Genomic DNA, 21,679 nt, shown 5'->3' on the forward strand with positions numbered 1-21,679 from the left:
GGGGCCTAATTTGGTGTAGCTCACCTTTTCTTCCAATCCAGTATTCAGTCCCTTAGACACTTACAATTTCTTCTTCTTCTCTCACCCACTGACTAACATATGGTTTACATAGCACCCCCTATACATCACCTCTGAATTTGGTCCGGCAAATCTATGAAATGAGGCAGTGTAGCACGGATGGGTGGTCATCTAATTTCTATGAAGCTTGCTGTGAAAAGGTGACCCTTGCTTTACATACCAGCTGCAGAGTTCATCCTGCAAGGTGCTGAGTACTTGAGCTGGTTGGCAATTTGTTGACAAAACTTTTTTTCCCCCACCAGAAAATGCTGATTTATCAAAACTTTTTGTGGGGAAAGTGTTGATTTCAATGACTTTTTCTACGTAAACATTTGGAAAAAGGTTTCTAACATGGCCTAAACCGTTTGTTTTGGCATCTTTGAAATGAAAAATTCCAGTTTTGCAGTTCAAAACAATGTTTCTTTGAAAAGATTAAGCTAGTTGTTGTAAAAAAAAAAAAAAAGTGGTTGAAATTGAAATGAAAGGTTTCATCAAATGAGATCATCCAAACAAAACCTTTTCTTTGCAAACATTTTTGAGATTTTGACTTTTCATCCCAAGTTGGGATAGAAACATTTTTCGATATCGCTCCCGGTTCTGAGGTTGCATCTCATCTTCCATTGACTCCAATGGATATTGAGGTTGCTCAATATCTTACAAAGAATCAGGCCCTAAATGAGGAGTTTCTCTTGCTCTGTAATCCTTCCACTGGGGAGGGTAACTCTACCCCTATCCCACTCCCCTGACCACTAATGACTGGAACAGACTTGTGCTGTCAGGCTTGGATCCAGGCTTTTTCAAGACTCGTGGGTTTTATGGAAAAGAGACTTGCTACTAACAGTGGGCTAGTTTGTGCCCAGCCCCAAGATGGATACAGCCAGTGATCATGCAAAGAGCCTCTCCTCACTGTAGGCCTGATGCAAAGCCCACTGAAATCAATCGAAAAACTCCCCTTGATTTCAATGGGGCAGGGATAAGGCACTTTGTGTCCCTAGGGAGCTGCCAAGCAAATTGCTGTCCTCACTGGCAGAGAGGAGGTGGCCCTGTGGCTCCACATGGACTTGAGGACCATGGACTAAGGACATACAGGCACCAGTAAGTATAAAGGCATCCAAAGAGGGACCTATGTCTAAGGCTGCTAACTAGAGAGGGGCCTGAGCTACAAAGCTTGTATCTGAATCTGGATCTTTCACAAAGTTCAAGGACATTCAGATCTGGGTTATTTTGTGCTGGCTGTTAAAAGGCCAGCTGTGAAGTTTGGAACCTGATCCAAGTTCCCATTGTTAGTGGCATTCAGATCTGAGCTTTGAATATGGCTCATCTCTTCGACTAACACAACAAATGATACTGTTTGCAAGCTTCCTCCTATAGCAGGTCACAGATGAAAGAGACACAGAAACATCATTTGCTCCAGGCATCCTTCCATGATCCTGTATCTTTGCAGCCCTAGTGAATGAAGTTACTGTGATTCTGACCCTGCTCTCAGTTCCGTTTGAGATGGTACATAAAGCAGAAATTACCCAGTCTTGGTTCTCTGCCTCCCCCATAGACTGCATCTATTTATTCTAAGGAAAAATGATGAAAGAAAGAAGCAGAAAAACAGTGAGCAGGTGAGATGGTTACTTTATGGTGTGCTAATAGCCAAAAAGTCAATATAATAAAAATGACAACCCTCTTCTTTTGCACACTAGCATTACAGATCTAAGTGTCAATCTCAGTGAGATAGCTGAAAAGCTCATTCAGAGAACTAGGGGACTTGGAGATTTTCCATGTATCTGGTCAATGATTATAGATTCACATGCATAATGCTGAAAATGTTCCCAGGAAATATTTAAAAGGAATCAATGTACTCCATGGCAATAATGACAGAAGGCTTTTTATTATTGTATACAGAGTGATAGTGGGCATGCAATATTGATTTTGCAATGGAAAGATGATGACCTGTTTGCTATATGCTTTTGAGCACTTTCATTTCACTGTAACCTCCCATCACTTTCCTTTTTAATTGAGTCAGTTGGGAAATCGATCTAACATGTTAATGAAAGCAAAATCAAGACACCCAAAAAGCACCTCGTGTCCTCAATTGTATGGGGAAGGCAACAAGCATCTCTGTTATGCTTAGTGCTCAGTTCCAAATATTATTTAAAAAATTCTATTCTCTCCTTGCTTCCAACAAACTATATATCACAATTTGTGAATGCTCTGGAGGAGCACGTTATAACAGGCAATCTAAGGCTTGTTGCACACCTAAACTTTAGATTGACTTAGCTACATTGCTTTGGGCTGTGAAAAGTTTCATGCTTGTGCAATGTACTTAGGTTGACCTAATCTCCAGTGTAGATGCAGGTGGTCGAGAGAAGAATTCTTCCATCAGCCTAGCTACCACCTGTGAAGGTGGTGGATTTACTACAGCAATGGAAAAACCTCTTCTGTTGCTGTAGTAGGTGTCCATGCCATGGTGCTATGGCAGCATAGCTGCTGCTGCAGTGCGTGTAGTGTAAACATACCCTTATTCAGCTACCTCCATCTGTTACACCCACAGGGGCAGATTCCCTGCATGCAGAATAGTCATTTACACCAGTGCAAGGGGTGAGGGTGCAGCTGCCAAATCAGAGAGACAGCATTTTACGCTCACTTTGCCTAGGTATGGATGACCACTTCAAGGCACAGGGCAACAGAGAATCAGGCCTGTTGACATTAGTGGGTTGGTCTCATTGTTTCCTTGTGCTGCCCTGTCTCTGTCTGTATCCTCCTATTGTCTCTTGTGTTATACTTAGGTTGTAAACTCTTTGGAGCAGGGACAATCTTTTCGCTCTGTGTTCTTACAGCGCCTATGCGACAGGGTTCGACTCAGCGCTGTGGCATCTCCAGCTGGCTGTCCTGGGAATTAGCTTAGTTTGCCAGTGCACCCTCATCTGGTGATGTCTCGCCGGCCTCACTTCTGCTCCAGGAAGCAAGCTGTCCCAAAGAACACAGTGTCCTCTTCAGGACACAGCCCTCTGGCTGTGTCACACTCTGTTCTTTCCCCTTCCAGGGGAACCGTAGTTCACTCTCCAGTCACTTCCTCGGTGTCGAGTGAGGGCAGGAGGGGGGACCCGGGCTCACCCACTACTCCAGGTCCTGGCCCAGGGTCCCTGTAGATGGCAGCTACGCGCTGCATCCCCTCCAACTCCACAGTCTATTTCCCTGGACCACTTTCCCACAGCCCCAGCACCTTCTCTGCCCTTGTCTCAGGGCTCCAGCCAGGAGCTCGCTCTCACTCCCTTGATCCTGCCTAGCACTGCTCTGTCCAAAGTGCTAACTGCCCTCCACCTGCAAAGCAGCCAGTCCTCCTCCCTCCTTGAGCTCCAGGGAGTGACTCACTTGCTCTGGCTTGAGGCTCTTTTTATATGGGCCTGACTAGCCCTGATTGACTGCTCCTCGCAGCCCCTCTCCAATTGGCTGTCTCCTGCACAGCCTCCCTAGGGTCTTCTCCAATTGGCTGCCTGTTGCACAGCCTCCCTAGGGTCCAATTAACCCTTTATGGGCTAGTGTGGGGCAGATGCCCCATCACAGCCTAATTCAATGGGGTCCTGGCCCATGCCTTGGGCTCCTAAGTGCTACCACAATATACACAATAAATAATGATAATATATGTTTTAAAAGTAGCACTGGAATACAGTGTAGTAAACCAAAAGTGAATGAGTTTGGACTAAACTTTGCTCTTAATTGTAAACACACATATACATACACGTGTGAACATACACATTACATATATATATATACATACACTCAGTTCCATACATGTGTAACCACAAAGATGTCAGTGGCCTGGAGCCTGTGTAACTGAAAGCAGAGTTTGGAACCATAGCAAAACCTACTGTCCTGCAAGATGAAAAAAACGGAGTAAAATAATGCATTACTTTGACTGTTAGCTCTTCTGGGCTGGGACCATCTTTTACTTTGTGTATGTACAGCGTCTAGCCCTGCTCCTGACTGGGGCCCTTAGGTGTTCCTCGAACACAAAACATAAACAGCAGCAGCAGGTGATGGCCAAGGAAAAAGTAATCTTTTTGCTTTGTTAACATGAAGTTTTGGACTAGATTATTTACATTCCTTCAGTCATAGGCACCCAGCAAAGCTCCGGTACATTTGCAAAGGGGGAGTTCATTTTTTTCCAATACATTATTGTTGTTATTTCTTAAGCACGAACAGCATTATTCAGTAGATGAGTTGGAGCCTGATCTGTTGCTAAGGCTCTGTGTTTGTCACAGTGGTCATGGAAGACACGGATTCCGTGACTTTCCGTGACCTCCATGACTTCTGCAGCTGCCCATGCAGATGGCCTGGGAGCCAACTGAGCAGCTCGGGCAGCCCCCGGGCCAGTTGCACCAGCTATTGCTGGGGCAATCTCGGGACCCTCCGGCCCCACAGCAGCAGGAGTTTGGATGTGGGGGGGGGGCTCAGGGCTGGGGATTGGGTGCAGGGTGGTGCTTACCTGGGGGGGCTCCCCGGAAGGGCCACAGGAACTCCCCTCCCTCAGCTCCTAGCTCCATGCACTGCCTCCACCTGCATGCACTGCCCCCGCAGCTCCCATTGGCCGCGGTTCCCAGCCAATGGGAGCTGCAGAACCGGGGCTTGGGGAGGAGCAGAGGCAGCACGTGGAGCTAGGAGCTGGAGGTCGCCGCTTCCCAAGACCCAGGTAGGGAGTTTGCTCCAGCCCTGCCATCCCCCCCTGCAACACCCGCAGTGCCCCCTGGGCCACATGCCCCCCGAGAACCCGTGCTCCCCCCAGCTGTTCCCAGTGCTCCCGACCACCCACGTCCCCCCTCCAGGCCATGGCCCCCATCGCCCATGGCGCCCCCCGGGCTACCCCCCCCCAAGTTTTAGTCAGGAGTATATGGTAAAAGTCACGGACAGGTCACGGGCCATGAATTTTTGTTTACTGCCCGTGACCAGTCCATGACTTTTACTAAAAATACCCGTGACTAAAACATCGCCTTATCTATCGCCCATGAAAGTCAATACAAGTTTCCCTTAATTAGTATTTGAATGACTCAGTCTCTTAACATTATTATCAATTAGGGGTAGAATGGAAACATTCTTGTACTGCTATTCATTTTAATTCCTTGTTGTATTCCTTACTGAGGGTACGCCCAAGCTGCAGAAGGAATGGGGATCCAAACTTCCCACAACTTTGGGGGTGCCAGGTTTTGGTCTGGGCCCGTCTCAAATGGTATGTCATATTTTTCTGTTGAGTTTGTCTTTTATTTTGACCGTGGAGGCCCTTTTAAAAACTGAGCACAACTGTGCGGCACTGGCTAAGCTAAGTGAACCTGCTGCCAGATACAGTTTAGTCACAGTCTCAGTCAAATGAATAACTTGAAAGCATCAGAAATATTGTTTAATCCACAGAAAGCAGGGAGGGACAGTTCAGAGAGCCTTCCTTCTTATTCCTTTAGGGTTCCATTGGCAACAGCTGTAGTGACCTTGGCAAGCCAGTCCCACTTGCCAAGATCTGGATCGGGGCCCAAAAATGAAGATGCGGAGGTTCTAAGGCCAACTGTGGCACATGGGAGTGAATGATAAGTGGCTCAGATGCCACAGCTTAGAAAACTACAAGCTGGTGCATAATAGTGTTGGATTTACTCTTTCACATGTACAGTGCGTCAAGAAATTGACGTACATACAGAGGCGGGGGGGCTAAAGAATTTAACCTGTGCAATGATTGATGTGTCATCATTACTCCATCAAATTATCTGACATGCAATACACATAAGAGTGCCGTGCAGGTAACTGGTGCTGTGTTTGCTGTGCTGGATTACTGACTATGATTTTGACCTGATATTTGCAGTATTTTAGATTTAAAAAAAAACCAAAACGTACTTTGATGAAGTTAAAGCATTAAAGCCACCATGCTCCCTCCTGACTACACGAGAGGTTTGCTAAAGTTCAGATGATAGGCACATACTGATATTTGCCAGCAAGATGGACTAAAATAAAGCCTTGGCATGGAGTGCTGTTATAACCCCCTGGTGCCTCAGTGAGGAGGATCATCTAGGAAAGGGTTCTCAGACCTTTTTCATAGAGAGATTGTCTCACGGACACTTCCCCTCCCATTCATGAAAACACAGACTACCTGTTATCTATGATATTCATATGGCAACCATTACCATAGGAGTATCTGAGGGCACCTCACAGTCTTTGAAGTGCATAACCTCACAACACCCTTGTGAGGTAGGAAAGTGCTGTTATCCCCAGGGGAAACTGAGGCACAGAGAACAAAGTGACTTGTCTAAGGTCACTCAACCAGGCTGTGGTGGACCAGGGAATTGAACTTAGGTCTCCCATGTCACGGCCCTAACCACTGCATCATCCTTCCTCTCATCTCATTTGCACTTACATAAGATCGCTGTGGCAAGTACTACCATTGCTTACATGGAAAATTATTCAGTACACATTTAGCTTCTTTTAATGTAGTTTAGTAGTTAGAGCAAAGATGACAGCCAGAAGTGCATTATCTGCTGTCTCTGCGTGGACCATTAGCAAGTGCTCTGGAGCCCTGAGTTTGGAACCTCTGGTCTGGTATATTACCATTAAATTTGAAACCTTGGAAATAAAAGTGGATTGGGGAGAGCTGTTCCGACATTTTGGAGGTGATGCTCAACCTCACTTACTAACTGCCAAATACTATGACAAAACCAAGGTTATGATGCTGTCAATGTCAAATCAATGTAAATGTAGAACAAGGGCATTTCCTCGTGCCATAAAAATATTACCTGCTCTATTATGACTTTTCATTAAATATTAGCAATATCTGACATTTGTATGAGGTGATTGCTTTATCCATTAAAAATTCTGGACAGTCCTGTGCAGCAAAAAGCCAGATGGCACTAGCAACCTTCAACCTGTCTTTGCTATTTCTGCACAAATGTGAGCTGAGGTCATTTTGATTTCAACATGCCTTTCATGTTACTATGCAAGACCTGTGGTACTGTACCAGATTTCTCATCCATACCTTGTAGCTGGATTTAATTTATCTAGATGAGCCAGAATGCAGCATTTTTTTCTTAGCTTTTAAGGTGATCTTTCACCACACTATTTTTAAAAGCATTAGTATCGTCCTAACTAAAATTGACCTTTTTGGATGTTGAGCTTTACACATCAGCTCTTTTACGGCAGCCACACCATAGCATACTTCAGAACTTTACCTCAGCATCTGAACTACAGATTTCAATTTATGTTACTCTCACACACCAAAGCTGATTCCCTAATAACTGAGCATTCTTAACTCTCTATTTCTTGAGGTAAAGAATGAAAAAGATTCTAAAATAAATGCATATATTGTACATAATGACAATTTGCAGTGCAGCAAATACAAAGAACAAATGAAAGTTCTTGTGATAAAAAGTAGACAGGTCCCACTCTTTGGCTGTTAATTCTTATTTCACACTTTTTTATCCGTTGACTTTTTCAATTTTCTGAGCAAAATGAGAAAATTAAATCTCTTTGCTTCATGCTCAGAAACAGAAGCAGTCTTACTTAGCAGAAAAGAGTTTTGTATCTAACCTTGTGTAATTCACACTGTCTGCCTCTCACAGGTATGGGGGGGAAACAGACACAGATCCTGAATGTGGTTTTCCAGATAATCAAAAGCTAAAATATGATAAACCAGTTGCATCAGAAAGTGGGGTGGAAAGTATCTGAAGGAGAAGTTGAAATAAGAGGCTCTTTGAAAATAAAATTATGATGTATCTTCTGACAAAAAATCATATTATAATGTTTTTGAGCTTGGAAAACTGAAAAATAGCTTAATTTAATAGCTTGGTACTTAGAGCCACTGAATGTGAATGAAGATTAATGCTCACTCATGTCGAAAAGAACTTGGTTTGCAGTTACATGTTACAGATATTTTAAATTAGCATATAGAGCATGCACAGTCAATTCATTTCCTCTGGGTTTGCCCACACTAGGAGTTAATTAATTTCCAATTAAATCAAGGTAGTTAACACATTTGTAAAGGCTAGTCTGTACACTTCACAATGTTAATTACATTGAGTTAACTAGGAATCAATTAATTTGAGGTAAAAAGGTCTAGTTGAGACACATCAGAAACACACCAAAGTATAGATACTCAGAAAAGTGACTATGTCTTTACTGAAAATATCTGCTCAATGTGCAGTGATGGTCAAAAAAGCTAACACAATGTTAGGAACCATTAGGAAAAGAATAGCTAATAAGACAGAAAACATCATTATGCTGTTAAATAAATCCATGGTACGTCCACAACTTGAATAGTGCATGCAGTTCTGGTTGCCCCATCTCCAAAAAGGATATATTAGAATTGGAAAAAGTACAGAGAAGGGCAACAAAATAATTAGGGGTATGGAACAGCTTCCATATGAAGAGAGATTAAGAAGAGTCGGACTGTTCATCTTAGAAAAGAGATGACTAAGGGACGATATGATAGAGGTCTATAAAATCATGAACAGTGTGGAGAAAATGAATAGGGAAGTGTTATTTACAGATTTAACACAAGAACCTGGGGTCACCCAGTGAAACTAATAAGCAGCAGGTTTAAAAGAAACATAAGGAAATACTCCTTCACACAATGCATAGTCAACCCGTGGAACCTGTTGCCAGGGGATGTTGTGAAGGCCAAAACTATAACAGGGTTCAAAAAAGAATTAGATAAGTTCATGGAGCATAGGTCTATCAATGACTGTTAGCCAGGATTATCAGAGATGCAACTCCATGCTCTTGGTGTCCTACGCCTCTAACTGCCAGAAGCTGGGAGTGGGTGACAGGGGATGGATCACTTGAAATAGCTCCGTTATGTTCATTCCCTCTGAAGCATCTGGCATTGACCCTGTTGGAAGACAGGATACTGGGCTAGATGGACCATTGTTCTGACCCAGTATGGCTGTTCTTATGGGAAAAAAGAGTGTGGTTTGTACATGGAGGTAACTAACTTCACGTAAATTCCTGGTGGTGACAAGGCACAGGGAGATTTTACCTCTGTATAGATAGTCAGATCAAACCTGGGTGGGGGATGTAGGGTTGACCTTGGCCATGTCTACACTAGTGGGAATCCAGCAGCATAGCTACAGCATAACACTGTAGTGTAAGCGCTATCTCCCAACAGAAGGGGGTTTTCCATCGCTGTAAGAACACTACCTGAGTGACAGTAGTTAGGTGAACAGAAGCGTTCGTCTGTTGACCTAGCTGTTGACCTAGCTGTTAGGTTGGCAGCTACAGCATACATAATCTTCTGTAATAGGAATGGCTGTTCTTAAAGTTATTGGGTCAGATTCTCCCTTACCTTGCACAAAGTGCAGTCATTTCCACCTGTGTAAAATGCTTTGCAGTCAGAACGGTGGACCTTTGCTTATATGTAAATGACACACACAAGTACCAGGCCCATTGAGAAGGAGAATCAGGCCCATTGTTTGGAAAGATTGTATACATTTGATACCCAGGCTGACGTTTTGCTTCTGTTCTGCAAAGTATTTCAGCTCCTGCAGAAAGATCACAATCCCACTCTGCATTTCTTCTGTATTGTATGATGGCACATTCAGGTCTTTGAATGGAGCCATGTACCTTTATGGGACCACACCAATGATAATAATGATAATGTTCTGCAGGTCTATTCAGGAGACAGGGCTTGGGGGCCTACTAGGTTCCTGTTATCTTATTGCTGAGAGCTTTAGTGAATAGAACAACAAAGCCACTAGCCTGCAGCTGTCTAGTGATAACATGTGATCTGGTCAGTTCTTATATAAGCTAGTAATTGTGGTTGAGCTAGGTCAATACTTGAATGGAAAAGAGGCAGCCATGGAATCTTTTGTTTTCCACTCATATTCTCTCCTTGGTCCCACCATGGCAGGTGACTCACTCTCTTAAACTGCATCCCCACTGCATTAGTAGCCTGAGTTTCAGGTGCTCTCAGGCTCCAACCACCCCTTCCCTGATGAGCTAGCTACCTCCAGCTTGCAGTCCTGTTACCCCTAACCTGACCCCGCACCACACCCCAGAGGTCACACTTGAGCTACGCATGTAGTGAAGGCATACCTGTAGATCCTGAAGAACATTGCAGATGGCAAGTCGCTAAGGGTGGAATGGTACCACCACTGTAGCGGGAGGTGTAATTTCCATCTTGAGTAGATGTACATCTGACAGCTTTGACTGAGCTAGTGTGCTAAAAACAGCAATTTGGGCGGCACCTCAGGCTAGCTGGCCTGAGTACAACCTACCCGGAACCTAGGTATGTATTCAGGGTGGCTAGCCCGAGCCACCGCCCACACCGCCCTGGCACTGCTATTGGTAGCACACTCGTTTGATCAAAACTAGTGTGCACCTGCCTACTTTAGCTGGAAATTACACTTCCAGCTGCAGCGTGGTCCTTAATATTAGTGCCTAGACACATTAGTGAGAGATGCCTTAGAAATCTTTGGGGCCTATGTTCTTAACAGAAGTGAAGCACAGAAGTCAGGAAATCTAAGTAGGTACTATGGGATTATTGAACACTCTGCTTCTTTGGATTTACATTTAAATACTTTTGAACTTCAGTGAATAGGTGTCCTGGGCCGATATTGACAGAAGAACACTGAATTCAGAGAAACTGCAGCAGAAGCAAAACATAAAGGCCTGTTCTGCAGACAGAAAGCTGTTAGCTTTTAGGCTCCAACCATGGACCATATTTGAAATTGCTCATGTTTCCTGAGTTTGTGTGTACTGGCATATGGGGGGGAGGGGTGGAGTGGGGAGGGCTTTGGGTGGAGTACAATACGGGGTGCTGGCCCTCTCCAGTGCAGCAACCTGGAAGATCTCTGAGGAAAACCAAAGTTATGTCAACTACCTTTGGGAAACAGGGAAAAATGGTTTCACCCTGTCTCTGTAAAGATTAATTTCAGTGGTGTGATGTTTTTAAAAGTCTCTACATATCTGTAGAGGTCAGTATGTCTTAAGAAATAGAAACCACTGCCAAACTGAAAAGCCCATGTACAAACATTTAAAATGGGTCTCTAATCAAGGTCAACAACGAAAATGGGGCTACACTGAAATTAATTAATCCCTCGGGAGGGGGGAAGGTTTTAATCTGGGTATATATTTTACTAATTTTTGCACTCAGGATTTTGCAATGAACCCAAAAAGCATCTTTGGTTGAAATGTTTTTGGAAATAATTAAATGGACCAAATATTACGCACCTCCATTTGAATGTAGGTCTTTTTTTAATAAAGGAGATAATTTTAGCTCCCTGAACTTGAAAAGACTATTACAGAAGTACAAATGTCATTAATGCCGAGGGGGATAATGCTGGGCATCAAAAGAGAGTGGGAGAGGAAAGGGGCTTGGTTGAACCAGTCCTTCTGCTAAGCAATTTACATTCTGAAATGTGAGGGGAAACAGATGTACTTAAATGTTATTCTGTTTTTAAAATGTGTATATTTTGGTCCTGCCAACAGACTAGTTTTCCACTTGACTATTCAGGAATTGGCCCCTAAGTCTATCATGAAATTAACCAAAGTACGGAAAGAGCACTGCTCCTACCTTGCATTAGTCACTGTCTTGACCTTATGCCCTCCCATATTCACTCCAGTATATATTTCAGCCAGTAAATTCTCTGTGTGCACTGTAGAATTCCAGAGTCAGTGGGGTCCCTGGTAAACAAGAGAAACAAAATTGGAATTCAAGCTGTGAGGAAACCTGTTTGGAGCTGCAGCTGTTTGTTTATTTAAAAGAAAACCTGCCTATTCAAGATGGACTGTGATTCCATATATCTTGACACCACGGGCTTTCACATCCTATTCCCCTTTCTTTGGCTGTCTACCGAGCTTGGCTATCCAGCAAGGATGCAACAGGCTCATTTCTTGCTTTTGCTATTTTAATACCTTCCTTGCCTTTGCTTTGTTCCCCTGTACTTTTATCCACCAAAAATTATAACATCCTCAAATCTTACACCTCTGCTGTCACTCCCTTCTTTGGATCTCCTCACTGAGTTTCCATTGTCTTTTGCATTAAGTTCAAGCTTCTCATCTTCCCCTTCAAGGCGCTTCACAACTCTATAGGCACTGGTGACTGAATAGAAGGACATTGTGTTCACATACGGAACCTGCCACCCCTTCTAAATATTACTTGAACCATAACACCAGGAGGGATTGCAGGTGCTCAGTACCACACAGGCCTTTTCAGTCAGGAAAGCATAAGCTTTTCTCACTAAATTATATGGGTTTGGTTTGCCTTTTAGGTATGTGGATCACGATCCACTCCTCGTATTTAATAATGGATTTGTCCATTTCTACGTCCATTGCCAATGATGAAGGACACAGGGCTCTAATACAGAAGGATCATCAGTGATGTCAAAAGCTCTGCACTTTGCTTGCAGGCACAATCTAAACCATTATAAGACTGACTGAGAGTGCTTTGGGTATGTCTTCTGCAAAGTCTGCAGATAGCTTGGAGAGCTTTGGCTGCGTCTCTCCTTGAAACACTTCAATAGCACTGTCCCTATTTGAGCGAGGAAGCACCAAACAACTAATTAGTGATTAATGTGACCTCTCTGGCCCAGGAACCTAACTCCCATGGATTTCATATAGGCTTAAATAGGGATGGTCAAACCCTCAGCTGGTGTAAATCAGTGCAGTCCCATTGACTTCTGTGGGGTTGTGACAACTTGTCAGCCAAGGATCTAGCCCTAATATTTTCAAAGTGTTTTGAGACTCTTGGATGAAAAGTGCAGTGAAAGTGCAGAATGCTATTATATTGGCGCTCAGCCTCCAACACATGCAGTCCTGCCTCTTACATAAGGAATTAGGAACCCCACCTGAGCCGTTACAAAATACATTCTCTGCAGCCACACGAGGTCTCCACTTAACTGTGACAGCTGGTGGGCCTAGCGGGGACTTTGGATGAGCAAGTTCAGCATTTCTTCAGTCCTACATGCTCCTCCACCCGGCTGGTTTAAGGAGATGCACCAGTGCTTTTCCTAGCACCAGCCCCTGTCTGCAAGACAGGGCTAATGAAGTTCCTCTCTAAGGTCCCTGGGTGAAATGGGTGGCAATGAGATTGGGCTAGTCATTGAAAGGGATCTAAACATTTGTCAGACGCTGCCAGCAGTAGGAGCAAGGGGATGGAGTGCCCAGGTACCCTTAGTGTTTGCTTGTAATAGCCAGCCCCTCAGTTTTCAAACACCCTGGTCTTCATTAAATATTTACTCCCCTCAGTTTGCTGCAGGGCGAATTAGAGTAGATCTGAAAGCGCTTTACTGGATGGGAAGGTGCAGTGTGTGCAATTCCTGAAAGGCAAATTCTCCTCCACCAAAGCAGCCTCACACCCTTCAGGTTGAGCATAAGCTTTCATGAGCTACAGCTCACTCCACTGCATGCATCTGATGAAGTGAGCTGTAGCTCACGAAAGCTTATGCTCAAATAAATTTGTTAGTCTCTAAGGTGCCACAAGTCCTCCTTTTCTTTTTGCGGATACAGACTAACAGGGCTGCTACTCTGAAACCCGTCAGGTTGGGGACCCCCCTGTTGGGGCAGGGGGAGCAGGCCTGGTGTTCTCCTCTAGCCACAAGAGGGAAATCTCCCCAAATCACATTAGGTTATGTGCACCAAGGAGCATTGTTCCGGGGAGCCACCCATTTAAGCAGAGTGCCGGGGCAGACAGAGGCAGGGGAATCTCTAGCAGCCGGCACACACTTCCATGGAGCAGGGGGACTCAGAGTCAGTGTGGAAGCACAGGGCCTTTGTTCAGAGAGCCTCGAGCTTCAGGCAGATCCCCTGAGATTCAACCATTCTCAGAAAGGCAGTATGGCTCAGGGGCTAGGGCACTTGCTGAATCTGTGCTGGGCTCCGTTGCTGTGTGACCCTGGGCAAGTCACTCTGAGTATCTACACAGCAGCTGGGAAGTGTGATTCCCAGCTTTGATAGATGTACACAGGCTAGCTCTGCTTGAGCTGGCATGCTACAGACAGCAGTGCGCCCACAGCCTGAACACAATGCTACCCAACCCCCTGGGTACGTACTTGGGTGGCCAGCCTGTGCCACTGTGGCCATGCTGCTGATTTTAGGTGATGGCTTGAGCAGAGCTGGGAAATGTCTGTTGTGTAGAGGTACCCTCTGGGCCTCTGATTCCCCTCCCACCTACTCTGTCTTGTTTATTTGGATTGTAAGTTCTTTTGGTCTCTGGCTATTTGTTTGTAAGTGCCTACTATGCTGGGCCTGTGCAGGCCCAATTAATCAATGTGCACTTGGCGCACTTGCACAGAGCCCCCATCTCAGGGGAGCCCCGGCCACAGCGGGAACAGCCTCCTCCTCCCCCAGACCCCCATCCATGGCCAGGAAGGGGGTCAGATGGGGTGTGGCAGAGGGAGGGCCTGCTTGCATTCTGTAGCGAGGGCCAGTGGACTGGAGTGGGGAGCCAGGCCAGCCCCACAGGATAGGAGTCATTAAGAGGTGAGCGTAGGGAAGGCTCGCTCTCCAACAACACCCCGTCCTGGGGTCTCCCACCCCACGGGAACAGGACCTGATGCTCTCACTACTTTTTACAGAACCTTTAAAAAAAATTCCTTGCCCTTGCGCGTATACACACAGCCACACATTTTACCTTGTAATTAAAGCCTCTTATCACGCCCAGCACCACTTTAAAAATAGTCCTCAATCCTCCACAGACCACAGAGAAGCAATAACCCTGCTTACACAACATTGGATGTCCTGCTTCTGAAACCCAGGCCTCACATGAAAAGAGAAAAGAAAAGGAGTCTGAAGAGAAAGGGGTGGGGGTGGGGGAAGGGACTGAGAGTGAGAAAAATGAAAAGGAAAAAACAAACAAACAACGTAAACATCCCCCCAAAACTCCATTTGGATCCTTTTACCCTCACCAGCATTTAAGCTGGCTGTGGGTGGGAAGATACTCACAGCACAAGGGGAAAAGGAAGTGTGGAGATAAAGAAGCACAGACAGTCAGTGTGAATGGGGAACAAAAATCTCATTTAGATTCCTAGTAGTAACCCATTTCAAAGAGCTAGAAAAGAGAAAGCAGCATCTCCCATATCCGCAGGAGGAGGAAACCCTTGCATCCGTTAGGAAGAGACAGCTGATATTTTTCAAAAGCTCCTTTCTGGGAGGCCATGAAAGGGAGCAGGAGACCCTGCAACTGACATCCTGAGATACCCTTTTTAGCAAGGGGAAAAAAAAAAAGCTGCTCTGAAAGAGGAAACAAGGCTGGATACAGTCAGAGGAGAAACTTGCCTTCTGTATTGTATTCCCCCAGTCTCTCTCCCTCCCCGATGGAACTAAGTGTTCCTCTCAGTGCTGGTGTGAACAGTGTCTGCCCATTCTCAGTGGCTGATAAGCATCAGCATTCTTAATGTTGAGTAAGAATAATGCTGTGGTTAGAAATCCCAGTCCAAGCAGGTGATTAAGGAATAGAGATGGGCATTTATTTCTTCACTCTCCAATTCATTCTGCTTGACAATATAATAAGGGAAAGGTCACCCCAGATTACCGCATGGCACAGAAGAACCGTGCTTCAGGAAGGACTGTTTCTCCACCACCAAAACAAAATTCACCCTCCAGCCCTTTCTGTGTTACACACAGTAAACACCACAGAAATTACATGCACAGCTGTTTCAGGGCCAATTAGTCATGTGAGCTTTGAAACATCAATATTCCTTCCCTGGTTATCAACACTGTAATTATTGCTTGTCAGGTTTTTATGTTCTTCTTAAAATAAGCATCCAGGCGCTCAAAGTAACCCCTGCAGAACCTACTGGTGCAACAGCACACAAACAGCCCATGGAAGAGGGAAGGATTGCAATCCCCATTTTGCGAATGGGGAGATAGAAGAGCAGAGGAGTTAAGTGGTTTGCCCAGGATCACAGGGGTTATGGGTGTCAAGGCTGGGATTAAAACTCAGCAGTTCTTGACACTCAGTACTGTGCTCAAATTAGTGAGCTTCTTGCCCTCCCTGGTGTATGTCAGACCAAGGGTTGGCTGTAGGACTTTATGGGTGTAATGTGTTTCAGTGATGTCTGCCTTCACTTGATAGATTTCATAGCATTTCAAGTGGAACTGGGTCCAAAGCTTTCATTCAGAATGTGCCCCAGTGCAAAATGGCTTTTGCATCAAAATGGAAACTTCCATGGGAAATGTCCAGTTTTGAGAAAGTTTGTCTTGTTTTTCCATCAAATATTTTCAGGAAAACTTCATTTTTGCCTGACTAGCCATACTTTTTTGATTTTTGGTTGCTGAAAACAAAGAGTTTTTTGTTTTTTTTTGACAAAAACTTGAAATATTTTACAGAAAAGTAACAGTGAAAATGAATTGTTGTTCTGTGTTCTTTCACAATTAAAATCCTTTCCCAATCAGCTGTGAACCTGCATCCATGTCAAGTACTGGCCGACACTTGTTGTATGGAATTGAACATAGTACACTATGTGTTTTTGGTATGGACAGGGGCTACCAGGGCTTTACACAGCTCATTTCTAATAATTTTGCTGGGAGCTGCTTTTGAAGCCAAATCTCTGACAGAGAGAACTTGAACGGGGCACCATCTCCTTACCCATAGAGTGGCTCATAGGCATCCATAGAGCAGCACTGGGTAATCTTCTCCACTTTGCCCATCTGGCTGAGTTCTGGCTTGTATCTAGGAATGCTGGGGTAGCTAATTCAGTGTTTATACCCATTCACCAATGATCTCAGAGAGTTTCATCACTTACCCTTTGGATGCCCTGAGCCAGTGTCCTTCCCTGGGTGTGTGGCTTGTTCATATGTCTTGTGGAGGGAGATCATCTAGCTGGCTCTGACTCCTTCTTACAGCCTTTGGGGTGCCCAGAAAGTGGGACCCCTTCTCCCCAGTTCAGGAGAAGTTCTTTGGGTGCAGGTAGCCTACTTGCTGCCCTTCCCCACCCCTCGGTCCATTCAGTATTAATGGAACCCAAAAGGTTCCACGCAGATCTACTGTTGCTCTTTCACTGTTGGTAACCTCATACTGTGGCCTTCTGCATCCCAGAATAGGAATCACCCTTTCTGCCCCCACCAAGAATCTCCTTTATTTGTATGGTCCCCATTACTGCAGCATTTGAGCATCTCACAAATCTTTATCCTTACAACACCCATCAGAGGCAGGGAAATGCTATTATTCTCAATGTACAAGTGGGAAACAGAAGCACTGAGAAACTAAGTGACTTGCCCAAGGTCACGCAGGAAGTTTGAGGCAGAGCAGGGGATGGAACCTTGGTTTCCCAATTCTCAGGCTAGCATCCTAACCACAGGACTGTCTTTCCTCTTGGGCACCCTAGCTGGGCATATCTGACAAACCTTTTCTGAATCTTGGGTTTCTAATGAAACTTGTCTGGTTTTGTGCTTTGTTGCAAAACTATCATCCGTGGGTTATCCTGGGTTAGTCACCTAGGCTACCAGACCAGATGGTGCTGAGATGATGTTCAGCCATCTCCAGATCTGATTTGGAAACCTAAAGGTTAAAATCTCTCTCTCCTTACAAATTCCTGAGCAAACAAGCTCTCCAGGAAACAATTTATGATCTTTAACATGAAGGAAGGAAACAAATGATGTCACAGACGAATTTGGAAGTTCTACAGATGACAGACAAATCTAGACCACGATGTACTGCAGCATCTCCTAAGTTCTTTCCTAGACAGAGAAGTAGAACTGGTTGAAAAATTTCAAAATGTTTTGACAAAGAAATGGGACAGATTGTTCACATATGTTCCCATTTTCCAGCCAGCTGTACGGAGAAGCCAGGTTTGAGGGCTTTCATGGTGCAAAAGCTGGATGGATGTTTAGCTGAAGACAAAACCTGGATAGTTAACAATGTTCCACTAGCATTTAATTCTGTTCCCGTTTAAAACAGTCATAGTTTTGCTATGGAGTTAAATAAGGGGTGAGGCAGCTCTTCAGTGTCACCATGACAAGGCAGCATGTTCTGGATGAATCAGTACAGAACTGATTCTGTGAGCCAGGATCTCATGTGTTGTAATGGCATCACCTCTCTACATCTAAGTTTCTTCAGTTGTAAGATGGGGGAAGAATAACAATTACCTTTCACTCAAGAGTGTTGTGAAGTGGTTTTTTACAGTTCTTTAGTGAGGCTTGGTATTATTAAAGAAGCCAACAGTCTTTGACAGTGAGTTAGTATGCTACCTTTTTACCACTAAAGGCCTGGGTTTAAGTTACAAATGGAAATGAATTTGGTAGTCTCTTCAGATTGACTCCCATATCTCTTCCTGTGGTGAAGAGAGACCCCAGGCTGCAGCGGGTCAAGACCGAGGTACATTGGCACAGCTATGTCTGGGAAGCTTGTCCAGCTCCCACCCAGCAGTGGTTCTGTCTCCACTCATTTATTAGGGCTTTGCATTCATGAGCACTAAATTCACCCATGATGGTTTGTTAAATTAATGAACACAGAAGCTGATGCAGAGTTCCTGCATGCTCATTTGCTACGAGGGACAAATTTTAGCTCCTTGCTCTCCTCAGTGGTTTGAGCATTGGCCTGCTAAACCCAGGGTTGTGAGTTCAATCCTTGAGGGGGCCATTTAGGGATCTGGGGCAAAAATTGGGGATTGGTCCTGCTTTGAGCAGGGGGTTGGACTAGATGACCTCCTGAGGTCCCTTCCAACCCTGATATTCTATGATTCTATGATTCTTTCCTTCTCAGTGACCTTAGTAGGTTCACATTTTACACCTCAATCAGCGTCCCTGTTTGCTATGCAGCTTTTCGTTTGGAAACCAAAAATGATACAACACACTGCAGTTAATGCTAATGACGTGCGATCTTGTTTTTCTCATTACTCTCTATTGCTGCTTAATGACCTAAACATCTTGAGCACTTTTGATAAGTTGGCTGAGGTGTATTGATTTAATTTCTCGAGTTTCTTTTGTGAAGGGCTCTTACTGATGAGCACTGACGCAAGTAATTTGCAGCTTTTGGTGCCTGCGATGCACCGCAGCAGAACGGGGAACAAAATAAAGAACATTTCACCTGGAAGAAGTTCTGCTTCATGAACACTGCTGAGATTTCTGAATAGATCGGTAGTGCCCATTGCTTTAGCATCTGGGATAAATGTCAATATAAAGCGATGCAGAAAGATGACGGAGTGCTTTGGGTTAGCCAAAGGAATACCTGTAAAGATGAACTTTGCACCACACTGTCAGACTAACAAACTCTGGCTCAGATGGGCCCCCTGAGGAAGCAGGTTCCACAGTTAGGGACCCTGCAGCAGGAACGCTCTGCTTCCAGCCTCATAACAACACTGCATGAGATTTTGTATCTCTTCTTTCCAATAAGTAGTATCTTTCTAGGGTTTGATCTAGATGTAAATGAGCTAAAAAGTGCATCAAAACTAAATCTTTCCCTTTTACTCTCTCTGCCTTTGCACTTAGGGTTGCCAACCCACCAGGATTATCCTGGAGTCTCCAGGAATTAAAGATTAATCTTTAATTAAAGATTATGTCATGAGATGAAACCTCCAGGAACACGTCCAACCAAGCTTGGCAACCCTATTTTGCACTCTGAAATTTTAAAAATTATTGCCCCCGCCCCAGGATATTCACTGCTCACCTCCTTGTCTCAGGCTTTGAGTCAGAAGACATTGGAAGAGCAGCTTCTGCCTGGGACTATGTAGGAACAGGATTTTATAACTGTACTATAAGAATAGAGGTACTAACGTGCATCTTGATTTCATTTTACCAGCCACCCTTTTTGAATAGCAGCCATCCTTTTTGAATAGGACCCTCTGGGACATTGGTAGGAATGCATCTGACAGACTGCCAGTGTCTGTACTGATGTTAAGGCAGGGACAGACCAGAACAATCCTTATGACTGATTATGGTCACCCTTTTGTTTTAGGATAAGTTATAATGTCTACTGCATCCGATGAAGTGAGCTGTAGCTCACGAAAGCTCATGCTCAAATAAATTGGTTAGTCTCTAAGGTGCCACAAGTACTCCTTTTCTTTTTGCAAATACAGACTAACACGGCTGTTACTCTGAAACCTGAAATGTCTACTATGGTTTCCTTTATGTATTACAAATTAGGCACTCTAGTAAAATATACATTTCTTTGTTTTAAGGTTTAGTAAGTAAAAGACAGGATGTTGTATTGTGTCTATGTTAAGGAGATTCAAAATAAACTGACACTTTGTATTCTCAAAGGTCTCTGTAAAAAGACTGTTTGTGTGAATGAAGAAGGTATGCATCAGGAAAAGACAAGGTGTGAAGGCCATTGTTACAGCCAGATGGTCAAGAAAAAAGGAGTAAAGAGACTTAACGACACCAGAAAATCATCAACGCACATCCATAATGAAGGAAGGGCAAATTGACGACCCTGAGGTGAAGGCTGGCACCCCTAAAGACAGAACAACTGATTAAATCAGAACCAGGACAGGATAACCCTCTCGGAGGTGTATTGGAATGTTTACATCAAAAGATACACCAATTAAGAAGTAACCAGTTACAACCTGACACAGCAAAATCCATAGTCTTCAATGGAGAAAAAAGACTATAAGAACAGGGTGCTTGGCCATGGGACTTTGGGTTCGTTTTGCCACACTCCAGGAGCATCGGATCACGACTGACAGAGCCCTGCTCCCCTCTGCGACCAATCTGGCTGGTCACTATATTGATCCAGACTCTGGACTGGTAACTATAAACATCAACTGGCAGGACTGTGTGCATGGTGTGCGTGTGAGATTGAAAAGCATATGCTAACTGTTGTATTCTCCATAAATGTGGCGTGCTGCCTTCTTCCCTATAAAGATCCCGTGTGCTTGTTATAAGTATAACAACTTGGTTGGCATAACTTTTGTCTGATCGGCTGGGTGGAGGCTCCCTTTACTAGTTCTGCTTCAATTGCAGTAACGTGCTGGATACCCATGCGCTGAGTCCAGACACCTGCTGGAGAATGCTGCTAATGACTGGGATTGGTTAATTCCAGTGTAATATCTAGTTGCTGGTTAGCAGATGCAGCAGCCCTAACAACTCAACCATTTTTTGAAACTGTTTCTCTCATACTGAAGTGTCCATGAAACAGTCATGACCAAATCTGCAAATTGGCTTTGGCCCAGCCTCTATTTGGCTTTAATATTCAGCCATGCTATTTTGGTCTTCCCCCCAAAAGACAGATTTTTGTTTATGTGGCAATAACATATCTGTGAGACCAAATGGGTACTTAGAGAGCTCACTACCTAAGCTGAGCACTGAAATACCATTTGCACTGCACTGCAGTTCACATTCTGGGACACTCATAAAACATGACTGCCCAAAGTTGCATAGGCAAGTTGGCACATACTTTTGAGGTCACACATTTAGAGGCTGCTTTTGGAAATTAGCCCCTGTACAAGTGATTTGTGTCTCCTTCTTTGGTCAGGTGTGGTCACTGCCTCACTTTCCCCTTTTCTGTATAGGTTAATTTAGCCCTCTTTCCCCTTTTCTGTATAGGTTAATTTAGCCCTCTGGCCAAAACAAGTCAACTCTTGCTCTTCCAGGGAAACAAAAATCCAGTGTCATTCACCAAAACCCTCAGTCCAGAGCTCACAAGCAGTCCTTTACCCCTAGACTTCAACTCCTGTTGAGACCCACAAGCAACTCTAGGTCTCCCCCTCAATCTCTGACTTTCAAGCCC

The 21,679-nt window shown here is 44.4% G+C and overlaps 1 protein-coding gene across 1 annotated transcript in view; it reads left to right on the forward strand.

Annotated features, from left to right (window-relative positions):
• The window catches only part of ZMAT3 (zinc finger matrin-type 3), a 62,228-nt gene extending 41,525 nt beyond the window's left edge, over positions 1–20,703 (forward strand). The window contains exon 7 of the mRNA XM_073359325.1: positions 20,212–20,703. Coding sequence (XP_073215426.1) covers positions 20,212–20,221 — 10 coding nt within the window. The 3' untranslated portion in view covers positions 20,222–20,703. The remainder of the gene's footprint in view (positions 1–20,211) is intronic.
• The last annotated feature ends 976 nt before the right edge of the window (positions 20,704–21,679 follow it).

This window comes from Lepidochelys kempii, chromosome 9 (genome assembly GCF_965140265.1).
Source record: "Lepidochelys kempii isolate rLepKem1 chromosome 9, rLepKem1.hap2, whole genome shotgun sequence".
Classification (NCBI taxonomy): Eukaryota; Metazoa; Chordata; order Testudines; family Cheloniidae; genus Lepidochelys; species Lepidochelys kempii.